The sequence below is a fragment of the Gossypium arboreum genome, chromosome 2 (assembly GCF_025698485.1).
Source record: "Gossypium arboreum isolate Shixiya-1 chromosome 2, ASM2569848v2, whole genome shotgun sequence".
Taxonomy (NCBI): domain Eukaryota; kingdom Viridiplantae; phylum Streptophyta; class Magnoliopsida; order Malvales; family Malvaceae; genus Gossypium; species Gossypium arboreum.
The window spans coordinates 108,174,950-108,193,921 of NC_069071.1; the positions used below are offsets into that span (position 1 = coordinate 108,174,950).

The 18,972-nt window shown below is 27.0% G+C and overlaps 1 protein-coding gene across 1 annotated transcript; it reads right to left on the reverse strand.

Moving 5' to 3' along the window:
* Positions 1–1,819: 1,819 nt before the first annotated feature.
* Positions 1,820–2,761, reverse strand: LOC108460027 (uncharacterized). Its single transcript, XM_017759413.2, has 3 exons — positions 2,389–2,761; positions 2,145–2,306; positions 1,820–2,053 (listed from the first exon to the last, which is right to left on the reverse strand). The coding sequence occupies exons 1-3, from the start codon at positions 2,620–2,622 to the stop codon at positions 1,976–1,978; spliced, it is 474 nt and encodes a 157-aa protein (XP_017614902.1). The 5' UTR covers positions 2,623–2,761; the 3' UTR covers positions 1,820–1,975.
* Between the last annotated feature and the right edge of the window lie 16,211 nt (positions 2,762–18,972).

Consider the following 18,972-nt stretch of genomic DNA (forward strand, 5'->3'; position numbering starts at 1 on the left):
AATTTTTTATATGCTTTACTTGTGTATAAAGGTGTTTATATTATGGGTATTATATATATATATATATATATATATGTGTGGCTATTTATATAAACTTGCTAGTTACTTATAAATTAGTAAATAGGTACAAATGATTTATGATAGCCGAATAGACTAGAGAATGAAATAAGTTTATTTATAACCGAAAGCTTGTTTTTTTATTAGTATTAATGTGCAAAATACATGAATATAATAGTTGATGCCGCATATATGAATAAAAGAGTTGGCAAGGAAATTTATTTCAAATGGTGTATATCTTATGTAAGTGCTGGACTTTCATAAAAAAAAAAAGGGGTTTAATATTCAATAACGAAATTAGTGATGTAACATATATTCTGTATATGTATAAATGGTTTTGGTATATAATTTGGATCATGTGAAATTTATACTATGCTGTCGATTACATATATTCTTGATTTTCAATAATTGATTTAGTTATAATCATTAATGTGATTAAAATTTCGAACTATAATATGTGTGAATTGTAATATGATCGGTAATTCATCATAATCCTAATCCGGCGACGGATACGGGTTAGGGGTGTTACAACTACTACCTTCAACCCACCGAAAAAAAATTACAACCCCTGGTCTTCATTTCTCACATACAAAAAAAAAATCAGAATATTAAAAATCTAAGAATACATTTTAAACCCAAATTGCAACAATATGGGAGTACACACAAAACCCTTTGTTTCTAAAAAAACCCAACTATAACAGACCAAAACACAAACCCTAATTTACCTATTTGAAGTTCGCACGCCCAGAGAATTTTATTCCTTTGTTCTTTGGAGTATTTGCGTTGCAAACATGAGCCCTTAACCCACAATGGCAGTACAAAACCCTTTTCTTCACACTTGATTTTCTGTTTGTAGAAGAAGACATGATGGAGACGTGAAGGAGATGAAAAATGAAAGAGAGCACAAAACCCTATTCGCGTTGCAAATGAAAGAGATAGGAAACGAAGAAGTGAAAGGGAAAAAAATAAATGGATGAACAAAAGAGGGAAAAATGAAGAGACAACAAAGAAAACGAAAGAGAAAAATATAACAGGGAAAAATGTTGAAGACGATGGTGAAGAAATAAAAATGAAAGGAATAATATTATGGGTTAATAATAATATTTAAAACAATACGTTAAAAAAAAATAAACACAGGTCAAAAGGATCTCAAGAGTGCGACACGTGACGGCGTACGAGTGGTCAATGTGCCACATCAGTAAAATCTTAACACCGTTAGGTTCATGTACTAAATTAGTGGACGGGAAAAAAGTACGGATACTAATTTAAGACAAAAAAACCATAAGTATCAATATGGGAGAAATAGACAAGTTCATATACTAATTTTATATTTAATGCTAATATTTAGAGAGAGTTTTGGGTTGATTAATTGAAGTTTGTTGGGCAGGGATTTTTTCCTTATTTTTTTGACAAAAATACCCTTATCAATTCCTAAATTCAAGCTGGTTTTTATATATTATATATAGATATATAGATTTGAAACATACAATTGGGCCATCAGTTCAATTGGGCGACCTCTTACATCCTCTGGGCTGAATTAAACAATCATAAGCCCAATTTCTTTCAATCCAATTCTAATTTTTGTTAATTCGAATCAGACTTTGCTTTTTTTGGTGTTAGATTTTGGGTTTCGCATCACTCATTCTGGTTCTCAAGTGGAAAATCAATGCTATGGCAGTCACCACAACTACCCTCTTTCCTACTAAGAAGAGAGAGCTAAGGTAAATACCATTAATCAGTAAACTGAATTGGTCGTCTTGAATGAGGAAAAGATCATCAATGAATTGCAAGTCTATTCAACAATTTATTACATTTTTCCAGTTTACAGATTCAAAGTAACAAAAAGATCGTGAATGGTGGAATAATATCGGCATCAGTTAAGACTTTTAAGCCAACAATCTCCCTCCAAATTGGATCCTCAACTTAATTTTCCATTAACCCTTTTCTTCCGTTGCCAAACAAAAGATAATCCTTTGAACATTCGCTTCAGTTTGCTCTGTGAAACATAATTAAGCAAAGTGACGTGTATATATATATATATAATGATTAAAAAATGTAAATAAACAAACAAATACACAAGATTTTACCCAAAATTTTCTTCTCCGAAATATGTTTTTCTTCCCACTACAGTTACATTTATCCCCCTCCTCTGATGGCATACGTTGATACTTCCATCGTCGTTTTGTGTTACGAAAAATTCCCAGAAAAGAAATCGCTAGTCTTCTTGGTGCAATTGGGCACTTCCATTTCTGTTCATTGTCACCATTGGTATAATTGGAATTGAATAAATAATATAACAAGAAAAAAAAAAAAAAAAGAGGAAACACTTGCCTTTGATTTGGGACTTGAATGATTCCATTGAATTGGGTGGTGATATTTATCAGCCGCTCTGAGTTGTTGAGTGTAAGCTAAGAGGCGAGCCCGACGATCATAACATTGGCCTCTTTTGGGCTTTTTGGAAACAGGGTTTGTGTTGATGAGGGGAACGGATTGTGAAGAAGATTGGGCGGTGGTGGGATGTGATTCAACATACACAGTTATGATAACCCCATTGGTGTTTGCCATCTTCTTTCCTCTGTTTCGCTACTTCTTCATTTAATCTGTATTTCTTATGGATTTGGTAATGTGTCTCCAAGGAGAAAGTTGGCTGGAATATGAATCACTCCTTTTGTTTGCATTCTTGTGGACATTTTCCTTTCTCCCTTTAAAAGGTAAACTAATGTGATGGAGTTTACATTTTGATTATTTAACTTTTAAAAAGTTATAAAAATGGTTATTAAATTATTTGAAAATTTTTATTCAAGTTATTAAATTATACAAAAGTTTCTATTTAAGTCACTAATTTATTAAATTTTTTTTTTAAAATGCTACAAGTGAGCTCCAAGCAATGGTTTGATAATCAATATGGTGGATCAGTAGCAATCGACAAGTAAAAGAACTTACCTTAAATTCAAGTCGATCTGATGACCAGTGTCGTAGATTAGAGAAGGAAGCTAATTGGATTTTAATTTCTAGATTCATAACATTCAAAACTGTTTTATGAAATAAAAAATTAAATTATAAAAGAAAAGGGGAAGAAGAGCTTTTGATTGGTGCATGTGATGCACGTAGAGAAGGCCATACATAAATAATTTTTACAACTTAGTGCTTAAATGAAAACTTTCGAATAGTTAAGCGATAATTTTGTAATTTTCTGAAGTTGAGTGATCAAAACGTAAACATACTAATAATTTAGTGGTCTTTGGTTTAGTTTACCCTTTAAGTAATTAGGACTCAAATTTATATGTTTAGACAAAATTATATATTTTAAAAAATCAATATATTTGAAATAAATTGAATATGAGTTAAAAATATGTTAAAATATGTCATAAATACTTATACTCTTCATAAATTCAAAGTCTTGTATTTTTATTTTTAGGAATTTAGTCTCTTTACTTTTAAATTTTAAAATTTAAATTTATTACAATATTTTTTTTAGTTACATGGTTACTGAGTATTTTTACAGTATTAACAATTGAATTTAAAATTTGAAAATTAAACTCTTAAATATAAAAATATAAAAATATAAAAATTAAATTCTGAAAAAAATATAGCAATGGCAAATACTTTCAAGCAATCCATTTCTAATATAATGTGAAGAGGAGAAGCGAGCGTCTTTGCAAATGATGTTTGGGATTAGGATTAGAAGAATAATTAACTACCTCTTTTGTTCTTAACTTAAAAAGAAGAAAATTTCAACGTATTGAATATGAATATAATTAATGCTTGGTGGATTTGGTGAGCTTAATTGTTTTTATTCCCTTTTAATTAGCTTTCCCATTGCAATGCATCTTTATTTACTGTGTAAATTTCACCAAAAGCCTCTAAACTTTGTTTAAAATTACATTTTGATTGCCTAATTTTTAAAAGTTATGTACTAATCACTAATGTTATCGAATTTTGATATTCTGATTATTGGTTGGTTAATTTTTATTATGGGAAAGATATGACATGTTAATTCAAAGGGTTAATAATTAATTTGGACTTTAAGCATCATTTAGATACTTTTAAGATATTTCTTAACAATACGTCTTAAAAAGAATAAAAAATCTTTAAAATAAACAAAAGTAGTAAAAGAATATTAAAATTATAAAGAGAATATGAATTTTATAATTTTAACTTTTAGAGTTATTGCTAAGAAAAAAATTAAAATATCAAAATAATAATAGTTTAATGGTTAAATTAGTTATTAACCTTTTAAATTAACATGTCACATGATATTATTTGTTAGTGACATTTCATAACTTTTAAAAGTTAAATCACTAAAATATTATTAAAAAAGTTTTAGAAATGGTTGAGGTAATTTACCCTTTTTTTTTTTTTTGTTAGGGAAGAGTTTTTTTTTTTTTAATAATCAAAGAAAGAAAATAGAGTTATTTAAAATTAAACTAAAACTCTCCTACTTATAACATGATGCTATTGGGCCAAAAGGTTGTAGGGAAGTGTTAAATCTTGAGATTTTTTATTGGTTTTGGACCAAACTCCACTAAAGTGGTACTGTGAAAACATTTGATTGAAGGAAATGATTTTGGGCTTTGAATTATTTTGTGATCTAACCTCAATCATGGGCTAAAATTGGAAGGAAACCCAACAAGAATGCCAGGAAAAGAGCAAAAACTGAAAATTTTTATATAGTTCACTTGCATTTAAATTTCACAAATATTATTGTCGATCGAGTCTTAATTCAATTAGTATAAGTATTATTATTAATACAGAAAGATATGAATTTGAGTGTGCTGTAGTGCATTATCCTCCGATTTATAGATTGGAGAGAGGCCATGTCTAATTCTAGACATTATGTCAATAAAAACAAATATAATTAAAACTTATAATAAAATTGTTCAAAAAAATTCACAAAATTAACAGTTTTATCGCATTATTTATTTCTTTTCCTAGAAAAATGAATCATAAAAAGTATGTCATTATCTGGCTTGTGAAATTCAGAAATTAAAAAAAAAAATCCAAAGATACAAATGGAATAGTGTTTGAAGTATCCTAAAATATCTCTAAACTTTTCCATCTATTGATTTTTTTTTGGTTACTTCTCTTGTTGTTTTTCGATTATTATTATAATGAAAAAAAAAGGAAAAAACACAAGAAGAATGGCAATAAAATGATAAATAAAAAAAAGTCAGTTTTTGCTTATTCTGGTTGTTAGGTATAAGTAGGCGTCTATCTTGCTACAAAATTGAGGATTTGACAGCTGCATGAATTTCGAATTTTATATTAAATGGTTTTTTTAATCATTAATTTATAACTTTTTATTTTTCAAAAGATTTAAAGGTAAAGTTATTGTTTTTAGACCAAGTTCATATTACAGGTGTTAACGAGTCAAATTGGGTCTAGGTATGATATTAATATATTTTATATTTGTTCAAGTTCAATCCAACTTAAAATATAGGCTTAAAATTTTATCAAAATATGCTCATACTTGCAAAAGATTAACTCAAGCTCATTTTAGACCCACTCATATTATTTTTTAAAAATATTTATATTATATATTTTAATATTTAATATTTTTTATTTATAAAATTTTTATATAGTAATCTTAACATTATTTTAATATTTACATTAGAGCAGTATTTTATATTTAGTATAAGTTTATTTTTTATTGTCTTATAATTTGCATAATGTAATATAAAATAATAAAAACTTAAAACAGGTCGGGTCAGGTTTGGATCTTAAATGTTCAACTTCGATCCTGATCCATATTTTAAATAGGCTTAAATAATTTTTTTTGTCAAGTCTATTTTTCAAACATAATATTTTATCCAAACCCTCTTAAAATTTGGACGAGCCTTCAAGCCTAGATAAATAACTTAATCCATCTAACAATTGTTGGGGAAAAAAATGAATCCATGAGATTCACATTTTCTTCCCTTTTTATTGGAGTGCTGTACCTAAAATTAAAGCAGCAAATTTTAACTTGGCTTTTGAAAAGTTCAAATACTTTGGTCCCATATTATGGCAAAAGATAAAGCATTGGTTTTGAAATGATAATAAAAAGTCATCTCAAAAATATTCACCCACTTCATCTATGTATATATATATATATATATATATATATATAACAATTAGACAGTAGACTTTCCAAGTTGTATGATGCCTTGGACCCTGGAAAATCTTTGAATCAAGGAATCTTTAATTGCTTCATCAAGTTTCCTGTCTATTTCCATCTGCCTTATGATTTTGATCCTGAAAAAAAGAGAGGAGAAAAGTGAGAATCATGTTATGAATCTTTGAAACATATATCACAAAAGTGTGCTAAGCTCATGCTTGTACTTTTGTTGTTGGTAACTTTATATATATGTACATAAGGCAAATTTCTTCATTACAACAAAAAATGAACAATTTTGACAATTGAGATTATATATTGAAAAGGAAGTGGACATGAGGGCATGGATGGTGAATATGAGGACCAAAAATTATATACCATAACAACAATAGCAATAAGCCAAATGAAAGTGCAAATAGGTTATCATTTTTTATTTCTCCTTTCCCATTTTATCTTTGAGATTCTTATTAATTTAGTTGTTAATTTAATGACCCTTTTTTCCAGGACAATCAACATCATACACATTGTGAGGAGCAGAGTTGTTTTCCAAAAAAAATGAACAGCTAGCAAAGGTTGTAAAAGTTGCCCCTCAATCTAAGGACCTTATTCAAGTTTGACAAAACTAATTTGTCTGGTGGCGGCAGTATGTACTAGCAGAAAACAAAGGTGGCTCAATGCTTCAACAAAGGGCCAACATCTCTCTTCAAAACTTTAACCTCATCGATTCCCAATTAGCCGCGCCCAGTTGGTATTTATTTTGGTGACCCTTTCTATTTTTGTTACATTTTATTTTTAATAACATTTAACCTCTTTCCTCTCTGCTCTGCTGCATGCATCATGTCATGGTTATGTGTGTTTCGTTCATTAATAATTGGCCGTTGCCCTCTCCCATGCGCCGCTTCTCCTTTCCCCCACACCCTTTCCTCATTCCTTACTCCCTTTCTTTAACCTTTACCCTCTTCATTATATGGGTATGAATTTTGACGGTTAAACGGATTCTATTGATTTCCATTATTTTTAATTTATTTATTTAATAAAATTAGATGGATTGAGAATTGATTATTTCACCAATTCGATCATTGATTTATAGGGATGAAGATAGAATTTTTTAGGAGAGGGTCGGAACTAAATTATAAAATATTTGAAAGATTAAATATAATTTTACTATATATGAATTTATAATTTCATTACTTTTGAAGCGACTAAATAATTTTTTCACATAAAGTATAATTTTATCATGATTAATTTGTAATTTTTCAGAATGATCGAATTAAAATTTTCATTTTTAAAGGAGCTTGCTAACTCTCAACACTGTGTTTGCTGATTTGATTTTGAAAATTTTAAAGTCCTTTTGTTTACATATAAAAGGTTTTATGAAAAATTTTGTTCAAAAAAAAAAAAAAGGTTTTATGAAAAATATTTTTTTTGTATTTTATTGTGTTTGTTTCACAAAAAACAGCTTGATCAACGGAAAATGACTTACCTTTTTAAAAAGCGCAAGTCATATTTTTCAGAAAAGAGCTCCTCTATAGATAATTTTATTTTTATATAAAAATTAAATTAAATCAAGCCTAATATTATTATATTAATATTAATATTAATATTTATTTTTTAAAAATATTTAAAATATTAATATATTAATATAAAATATTATATTTTTCAATATTATTAAACATACATATTTAATTATTTATATTTAGTCATATAATAAATTATTAATATAGTTAATATAATTTATTAAAATAATAAATTATTTAATATTTCAATTTTATTTTAATAATAAATTTTAAAATTAATAATTTTAAATAATATTCTTCACATAGTATTGCAAATATTTAATATTAATATTTTAATAATAAATATTGTGTAGTATAAATGTTAAAATATGTCATAAGTTTATGTACTATTCACAACTTTGCAATTTAGTCTCTATACTTTTATTTTCAAGAATTTAGTCCATCTTCTTTTAGATTTGAAAATTAAGTTCAATTGTTGACATTGTTAATAAAAATGACGTTGTAATGAATCTAAATTTAATAAAATATTTTTAATATATGTAAAAACAATGTAAAATATAAATTTATATATATAAAATAAACTCGATTAAATAATTAAAAATAATAAAATCTCAAATGTATGTTTGTTTCATTAAAATAAATTTTATGAAATACTTTTAAAAAATCTGTCAAACAACAGAAAACATTTTACACAAATTCATCAAAACATCAAAAAATGTTAACTTCTTCAGAAAAATAAATTATTTTTAGTAATTATTTTTCAGAAGCCATTTTCAGCGAAACAAACTTACTCTCAATTCAATTCTTTTGAAATCAAGAATTCAAAATCTTATGTAAATGGCTGACAACATAAAATTTCACCACGTGTCATGAATGAATTATGTAAAAACTAGATCAATTATAACATTAAATAATTAGTAAAATGTGAATTAAGTATAAATGATTTTCATATAAATAATAAATAAACTCCAAAAAGAGCTTATATTGATTAGAATATTAATAAAAATTTGGCGAAGATTTTGACACTGTTATGGCTCTAATATCATATACGAAATATTTTTTTAAATTTCTCAAAAATATATTTTTAAAATTTTACAATAAAAAATATTACAAAAATTAATTCAACATAAATTTTATTTAAATTGTTATCAATTCTATTTTTAAAATTTAAGTGTAAATTTTTCAATAATTTTAGAATTTATATATTTAAAAAAGGTTACAGACAGATTATTTTACATATATATAATGTATTAAATATAAAAATTTAAATTTATATCGTTTTGCCTCTAGCTATGTTTCGGATAATTAGATTAAAAATGTAACCTAAATAAATCTAAAATTAAAATAAAATTATTATTATAAAAAGTGAGATGAATTATTGAAAATAATTTGAGAAACAATTTGACATTATAAGAAAAATTGCGCCAATACAACATGAGGAGTTATTTTTACTTAAATCCAACAATTATAATAAACTATTGCAAAATATGAGATAAATTGCCTGACATAAATATGCACATTATTTTTGTGTTGAATAAGAATTATGATAAACTTTGGAAAATACGATACGACACAAAAAAAATATAAACAGAATACACATGCACAAAGTCGTTATAAAATCTACGTAAAATGAATTATTAATTTTCCAACTTTAATAAATTTAAATATTCTAAAAATAAAAAAAATACCACCCTGAACATGATACAAGAATTAAATATATACAAAAGTGACAAAACCTAACCTAAAATAAATTACCAATGTGTAAAACTTATATAATTAAAATTTTATATAAATTTATAATACTTAAAATAAAAATAAGGACTCAACAAAACAAAAGAGAAAAATAAAATTCTAATTTAAATTACTATAATTACCCTTATGCATCATTTCCATTTTAACGTATCTATGTGTTTTAAAATAAGAAGGAATCTATAACCCGAGCTCGGAATTAAGTTATGTATTTTTATGATATGAGAGTTAAAATATAATTTCATCATTGTATTAGTTTATGTTTTTCTATTATAATTTTTAAAAATTAAATTAAATTATTGTAATTTTTGATAGAATTATAGTGTAATTTTATCCTTTACTAACTTATAATTTTATAAAATTTAAAAGATAAAAGGGTTATTTTCCCACTTAAGGGGTCAAGCAGGAAATGGAAAAGATCTTATGTAGATGGTCTAAAATTTTGACACGTGTATGACTTTAAATTTCATGCATAATATCATTATTTAATAATTTTATATATTTTTAAAAATCGATTATATAAAATATATGAAAATTATTTTGTATATTAAAGTATTCATTTACAATAGTTTTGATAATTATGTTTATGTAAATTTAACCAAATTTAAAAATTCTTTTAATATTTTATTATAATTTTCATTTATAATATTTTATTGATACAAACATTTCGTTGCTTATCAATTAAAGGTTTCACTTGCCTATTAAAACCAAATTTATAACATTTTCAATCCGATTTAAACGTTAAGCTTGAATTTGAAAGATTACATTGATAATCGAAATTATTCAATAAAATGATTGGAGGTTATAAAATAGACCCTTTAAAACATTTACTTTAGTAGAAAAATTTAGTGTGTTTTCAAAAGGTATAATATCTTTCAAAAGCCAATTGATTTTAATGTTTAATTTTTTCAAAAAGTGATTTTGAGTTTATATGTTTTCAAATCTCAATTCCATAATAATGCAGAGAAAAGTGATATTCAATATAGTTTTAATTAAGTAAAATTAGAATTTTATGCATATTTAATTCAAAATATATGTTCCAATATCCTAAATTCAAATTAAATATCATGCATGCTAAATAAACCCCAAATTTAATGCTAATGCCACAGTTTAAAAATAAAACAACGCATTACAGTTCCAAAAAAAATAAAAATTATAATATCTAAATACTTAGATTTAGGGCCGAGACCTTCCGGATGCTGAGTCTGCGTCTTAACCTAATGGATTATCTGTAAAGATGGAAACAATGAGGGAGTGAGCTTAAGATGCTCAGTGTAAGTTCAGTCACAAAAAAATCAGTGGAAACAGTAGATAAAACATACTAAATAACAACACATAGAATAATCACAATTGAATAGCAATTCAAAGTTCACAGTTATGCATGCATGTGCTTATGAATGGCAATGCAAATTCAATTTATCAGAAAAGATCCTACCCAACTCCGCTGCACACTACAATAAGAGTTCCCCAGAACTCATCCATCCCTACACACTGCATTTGTGGAAAAACCACCAGTAATTTGTAGATAAACTACTAGTAAAAATTGTGAAAAACCACCAGTAATTTGTAGATAAACTGTTAGTAAAAATTGTGGATAAACCACTAGTATTTTCAGATAAAAAGTTTGCAGACAAGCTACCAGTAAGTCGTGGATGAACCATAAGTATTTGCAGATTATTAAATTGCTAGTACTTCCTCCGTTCATATTGTCCCACCATATGCAATACAGTATGTCATGCTAGTAATAGAACAGTATAGAAACAATAGACATGCTTTAACATGTATTCGGTCAATGGTAACAGTAGACATGCTGAACATGCAGTCAGTAATATATAGTAGCAAAATTAACAGTAACAGTAGACATGTATTATTCACATATCATGCATATAACACTAACAATTCAATCAATCAAATCATGGATTCCAAAATATTCATATTACTAGGGACTCAATTGAGTGAAATAAAACTTTAAAAATAATTTGGGGACTATACAGGGGCTAATATGCACAATTCACAAAATTCTGAGTAAAACTATAAAATAAGGGTCACACTGCCGTATGAGAAAGCTAAAACCGTGTGGGAAGGGTACATGGTTGCATGGTCAAGTCGTGTAACAAGTTGTGGCTGTGTGGTAAACGCTAAAATTACCTTACAAGAGTAACACAGTCGTGGCAGGTTGTGTAGAAGGGTTATGCCTATGTTGTTCATGAACTAGCCTAGGATTTATAGGGCGCATGGTCGTATGGTCCAACCGTGTGGTCCACACTTTTGTGTAGCCTTGAATTCCACATGACTTTCCATCGATTCACTTAGCAAAGAATATACACCTTTCATCGCGGGTTTGATCAACGTTCCTCACGCTCGATTTTGGTCCTATTCACCTAATTCTGATCCTTCAAACGAAAAATTCACATGAATTAATTGTCGATATCAAGATTCAAGCAAGCTTTGTAAAGATTTGGCAAGATTATCAAAGATTGTTTAATTGAACCGAGAACATAACATCGAATGTTGGTATAACGAAAATATGAAATTCAACCCATAAGACGAGGAGTACTTACCGATTCTTGGCTAAGATATTGAATGCTTTTGATGGTAATTCTAAACTCCGATAGAAATTAAATGTACAGGGAAATGATTTGATTCGGGGAAAGCAAAATAATTGATAATACAAAGAAGAAAAATATGGTGCAAGAATGAGAGAAAAATGTGGTGGATGGCAAAAACCTATTAGGATTTTGGAAAGGGGAAAAAATGAAGACCAAATAGGAAATAAATTGATTAAATACCTTGGGTTTGCAAACTCTAGGGGCGACATGGATAATTTACCCAAAATTGATGGAATTAAAAGAAAATAGAAAGGGATGGGCAACTCAAACTCAAGTCACTAGGGGGAAATATTAGCACTTAACCATTGGGCCTTACACCCATTTTTTGCATAATCTTTATTCTTGACCATATATATTTTAGGTGTGACTTTTACTATAAGTTACTGAAGATAAAAGGAAAAGAAATAAGAGGAAAGAAACTCGAACCTAGGACTTCTAAGACAACGGAGCAATCCATTAAGTATACGCCATATGCAGTCATACTCTATAATTTTAACTCAACATTAATAACTTTTAAGAGATTATTTTATGGATCCTTCCCACCACATCATCTATGGTCCATTTTAATTATTTATTAATATTTCAGTAATTTTTTCCTATGTCATTGACACATAATTTTGGTAATTTTTTAACCCTGACACTAAATCCCGAAACTAGAATCTTGAATCCTGAATGAGTTCGAGTTTGGGGTTCAAAGTTTAGGATTCAAGGTTCGTATTTGAAGTTTGAGGTTTATGGTTTGAGATTTGGGATTTTAAGTTCTAGATTTAGGGTTTTAGATAAAAAAATCATCAAAATTATTTATCAATAATATAGAAAAATTACTAAAATATCATTAAATAATTAAAAAAGACCATAAATAATATTGTGAGAAGGGTCCATAAAATAAATTTCTAACTAGGTTTTCCAACATTTACCATATAATGTTCATTAATATTTTATATTTTTTCATAGATTCACTTTTCTTTTTGCATTGAATAATACTGTCGTTCAATTTTTTGGCATTGAATGATAATATCCCAGTAGGTATTCAATTCCTAGATTTTCGACCGACCAGTATCTCACCCCTCTTAGACGCTGATGCGTGAGGGAAGAGCGTTAGCAGATTTTAGTTCTTCAATGCTTTATTCTTGTAAAAAAAAGAAATTATCTTATTTCTACTTTGTGTTTTTCCAAGTAAAAAATATTAGTCCATGGCTATCAATTTTATTATTTAATTTCTTTTGTATTACATGTATTCTATTTTATTATTTGAATTTAAATTTATCTTAATTATAAATTTTATTTTAAAATAATATTATATATTATCAAATTTATAAATAATTAGTTAGTATATACTAATTTGAGCAACACATTATTGATTAAAAAATATTAAAAGTTTACCTCAATTTTCAAGATTTAAACTTAATTAAACTTGTACCTCTCCCAAATTTAAGTGTTCCAAATTATTTTCTTGGTTGCAAAATTTATTTAACTTCAAGTTTATCCTTATAAGAGTAATTTTTTCTTTTTTTTTTAAAGTTAATTCTTTTATCTAATTATTTCTTCGACTCAAATAATATTATTAAAGGTGTATGTATGCACATCAATTCATATTCATGACATTTTATTTACTAAAATATTTATGTGGATAAAAATATGAAATTCTTCTTTTTACCATATATGTATATATAGGTGTTAATTTAGACTACCTAAAATCACATTGGATTTAATATAAATTCATATTGAGTATGAGGATGAAGTAAAAAACATTTTGGGACTAGAATTAGATTATATATTTTTACGATAATACAAATGCAATTTCATCATTTTAATAGCTTATATCTAGGGGTGAAGCCAGGAAATTTTTTTAGGGGGCCTGAAATGAATTTTTAATTTTTAATAGTCTATATCTTTATAAATTTTAAAGGATTAAATTAAATTTAAAAAATTTTAGGAGGCCAAAGTGCAATTTTATCTTTACTAATTTAAAATTTTAAAATTTTTTAAAGGGCCAAAACAATAATTTTCTATTTTAGGGGAGCCAAGGCTCCTACCAGCCCCTGGATTCGCCTTAGCTAATATCTTTATGGTTTTTAAAAGATTAAATCAAAGTTTATCTTTTTTTAGGTGATCAAAGCATAATTTTATAATTACTAATTTAAAATTTTATAAATTAAAAAAAATCTAAAAAAATCATTTTAGAGGCGGAGCTCTGCTAGCTCCCTTAATTTCGCTATTGATTGAGTAGTAAAATCCTGTAAACAAAATTGAATTTATATTCTCATTTTTATGAAAATTATAATTTGCTTATTGATTTTTACCATAGGTTTACCTTTTCCCTTAAACTAGGACTTATTTAATTGTGAAAATTTCAAACCTTTTTATTAGTTTAATATATACTAATCTACTTACACCATTTACGAAAGGTTTAATTAAGGTTTGCCTAAACCTTGTCGCCACATGCATTACTTGTATAATAATATTTCATCAAAAACCCTAACTTACAAAATATCTGCTACTTTGTATTATAAAAATTGTGGTTATATCTTTCAACTTGATATTTTATTTTTTAATCTTAGTTTGATATTTAATTCAACTTGTTAATTAAATACGCAAAAGTGTTGATCCGAAAGCAACTTATTGATAATTAATTCTTTGGTTTTAGTATTAGAAATTCGCCTAACCAACTAGACCATAAGCTTCTTTTTTTTTCTTTTTTTTTTACTTGAATAATGTTTTTGAAAATGTTTGTGGTAATATAAACAGATTTTATGTAAAACTAAGTTGATTCGATTGGTATGAATATTATTGTCAATGCAGAAGGATGTGGGTTCGGGTATGCTGAAGCGCATTATCTTTCTATTTATGGATTAGAGATAAGCTATGGATAGTTCTAAGCATTGTACAAAAAAAAAAACAAATATGATCAAAACTTATAATAAAATTATTTAAAAATTAAATAATAATTAAAAACAATTTACTACAAAATGAGTTGCTCTAAAATATTACAATAATTTTAATTTTTTTTATAACAGTTGAGCCGCAATTTGATTACAATTAAGGACAAATTCAAATATTAGTTAATCATGCAGGGCGATGATTGAATTAAAAAAAAACAACATAATTGAATTGCAAAGAGGATGGATTCATTTAATCTAGTTTAAAATTTTAATTTTTACACATAATTATAAATTTTCATAATATGATTTTGTTAGTAAATCAAAATTTGATGCAACCAACGATACAATCTCGTTAATCATTAAATATATATATATATATATATATATATATACACACATACGAGTTTTAGGTTGTCAATAAGCTTAGTGATAATGGAAAAGATTCACAATACCAACAAATTCAACTATAAATGCATGAAATGAAATTATTTGGATGAATTAGAACATTATAACCAAGACCTTGGAAGTTCGAGGAGGAACATTGTAACCTTTTCTTTATGTAGTTGGTTGCATGCTGATGCGTTGCGAAATCAAATAAAAAATTGACTAAGGTAAGTGTATTTATCAATTAATAGTATAGCTATGATGAGTAAGATATCGTTTTCATGAAAACTAGAAGTACTAGTAATTATTGTCTTTCTATTATTTAACCGATAAATTTGAGTGATTGATTAAAACTAAAATTAACTAAATTAACTAACTACGAACAAGGTAAAGAACAAAACAGGAAAATAACCGATTAACAACCAAGAAGCAAAACAACACCCAGTAAATAATTCATCTAGATTTCATCTGTTACTATCAATCTAAATTACGCAATTTCTTTATTTAGTATCTTGATCAATAGAAATCCCTAAATTATGCTAATATGTCTTTCGAGAGTAAGAGCAATTGACTCTAGGTTGATTAATTAAATTTTCTTTCTAATTAAAACCCATATTATCACATTAACTCAATCTATGGATTTCCCTATTAGATTTGACTCTAATTTAGTAGATTTATGTCGTCTTATTTCTAGGATTGCATGCAATTCCAGTTAGTTATACAAAATCTACTCTTAAACAGGGTGTATTCCTCCTCTGATTTAAGCACATCAAACATGGATCAATAATCTAGAAATATCAAACCAAGAATTAAACACACATAATTGAGAATAAGAAACTAACTATTTATTGCATAAAATAAAAATCAAATGACAGAATCTATCATAGTGTTCATCTCCTTAGGTATTTATAAAATTAGTTCATGCTTGCAAATAAAAACATCCCAAAGACAATATAATTGAAAGAAATAAAGAAACTCATGATAATCTCTTGAGAATCAACTGGAAGTCTTCAATCTTGAAGGAAATTTGCTTCCAAATTGGCTTCAATGGTGTTTTTCGAGTTGTTTTCTTGAGTATTATATGACAACTCACTCCTATCTTCTTATTTTTGTCATATATATGTCTTAGAATGCCCCAAAAACCTAAAATTTGCGTTTTCCCATAGTTCAAAGTGCCAAATCGCAAAATCGACAAGGCCTGCTACATGGCCGTGTGGTAGCCTGTGTGGCTCACACGACTGTGTGGCCAAGCCGTGTGGAAGGGTCAAATCATGTGGCTCTTGTACCTTGCTCATATTTTTCGTTTTTCACTCCTTTTGCTCTCCTAAGTATAAAAACATGAATTAAAAGGATGAGAAGCATAAAATTCACAATTTACATCGAATAACCACCCAAAAACACATTAAGAACGAAGTTAAAATATGCTACTTTTAACACTTATCACATGCTCTAGTAAATAATATTATGCCATTCCAGTGAAAAATCTCAAATTAGATGCTTTTTTCTTTTGTATTATTCTTTTTTGTTTTATGGTTCATGTTTGGGGTTTATGACTATCCATCCCAATAATGTTATCTTCAAGGTTCAAACTTATGTCTCCCCTTGAGAATATAATGTGTCGTACCATTACACTTAACATTTACTGGTTAGATTAGATGCTTTTTAATGCTCCAATAGACTAATCTTTTAACATCGATGGAATCTTTTTTTGCTTTTTGAATTTTTCATTATTTTTTTGTATAGTGAAGCAAAATAAGATATCTACTGCAACATCATTGGCATTTTAATTATCTGTGGAGCATAATAAGATCTTTGTCACAATGATGACAACGATTTAATCTTTTTTTTAAAATTAAATCATTTGATTGGGCTTATGTTTTTTAAGTTAGGCTTGTAAACTTTTTAGGAGAAACTCTAGTCTTTCTTTTAAATAGGCATATAGTGTTTATTTATAGCATTGAATAATTTTGAATTTGAATTGAAATTTGTATGAAATTTCTCATCTTTCTCTTGAGCAAACTCCAATAATTCCAAGTGTGAAATCTTGTGAATTATGATATCTCAATAATATTAGTTCTTATTTTTTATAGCCATCGGGCTAATATTTTATTTCAATTGATATTATTGGTTCTTTTTTCTCTATAAGAAGTGGGTCAATAATTCAAGTTATTAAAAACTTGTACTTGGATGATTCAAGAGTTGTATTTCCATTCATTATTCTTGAGTTTCACAACAAGTACATAAGGTTTGCATCATTTAGTATCAAAGCTTTAGATATTTCCTAATCAAGTTAATCTATCCCTTTTAAGTTTCGTGCTTTTTATTTTCATTTCAATTGCATTTTTATGTTAATTACATTATTGAAATTCTAACTGAGAACATACCACCTAAAAACAATCTTGAGGAGAAACTTAGAAAAATTGATGATGGCCCTTTGTTAGACAACAAAACAAAAGAAATTCTTGATCAAAGCATCAAGATAACCTATGTGATTTATGCATGTGCAAATTTAGGAACAAATCTTCCTAGGGGAAAGGGGGAATGATACAACCCCACTAGTGGATCAAAAGCCTAATAAAATCAATGATGCAATCCCTCCAATGGATAAAAAGTTTGATATAATAAAGCTTTTAAATGCAATAAGGCTTAGTGATAATGATAAAGACTTATATATGCCAACTAGTTCAAATAAGAATGCATGAGCTAGGAAGATATAAGAAGCGATCTCTTGTTTGATCTTTCCAATTCTTGGAGATGAAATCACTTAGACTAATTGGATCATAAAACCAAAATGGTCAACATTTTGTTAGTTTAATAAGGAACATTGTGACTTAAAGCTATGTACTTGGTCACATGCTCCATTGAACCGAATAAAAGAATCTTGAATTAGATGTTCCTCACAACATACTTCAACGACCAATCTTTCCACTCCACCAGAATTGTTTTTGATTTTTGAGTATTTCATTCTTTTGTTTAATAGTGGAGCAAAATAAGATTACTGATCTAGTAGTGTCGAAAATTTAATTATTGCTAGAGTAAAAAAAATCTTTGCTCCAATGACATCTACATTTAACTTTCTTATTTTCTAATTAAAATTTTGATTGAGCTTATATTTTATTAAGTTAAGTTTGTAGATTTTTTTATAAAAAATCTTAGTTTTCTTTTAAATAAACATGTAGTCTCCTTTTGTAACCTTGAAAAATTTTGAATTTGAATTAAAACTTGTGAGAAGTTTTTTAACTTCATATTGGACGAACTCCACAATTCTAAGGTTGAAATCTTGTTTCAATCTCTGGATAATATGGTTCTTGATTCTTCAAACAAGCTGATTCATTTCGTTTCAATTGATATTATCGATTATTCCTCTATAGTAATAAGGCAAAAATTTGTATTATTGAAAACTTGTTATTAGATAATTTGGGGGGAGGTTATTTCCATTCGTTGTTGCTGAGTTGCATCATTGTATATGTAATGCCCTAAACCCAACCCTATTCAATGAGTCTAGATCTTCTGGAGTTACCAAATATGCTATTTAACAAAATTTGCAAACGGTTAACAAATGCCCCTTACATAAAACATTTTTCTTATCATTTTATTTAAAGACACAACATTAAAGACAAAGGAAAGTATTTAAAATTATATTTTATATCATTCTAATTACAATTTATTTCAACAGATAG

Bases quoted from the DNA above. Each gene is read 5' to 3' on its own strand.
- LOC108460027 (XM_017759413.2), bottom strand. From the start codon at position 2,622: ATGGCAAACACCAATGGGGTTATCATAACTGTGTATGTTGAATCACAT. The intron at 2,307-2,388 runs GCAAGTGTTTCC...GACAATGAACAG, and splicing joins ATTCAAGTCCCAAATCAAAG to AAATGGAAGTGCCCAATTGC. The intron at 2,054-2,144 runs GTAAAATCTTGT...TATGTTTCACAG, and splicing joins TTCGGAGAAGAAAATTTTGG to AGCAAACTGAAGCGAATGTT.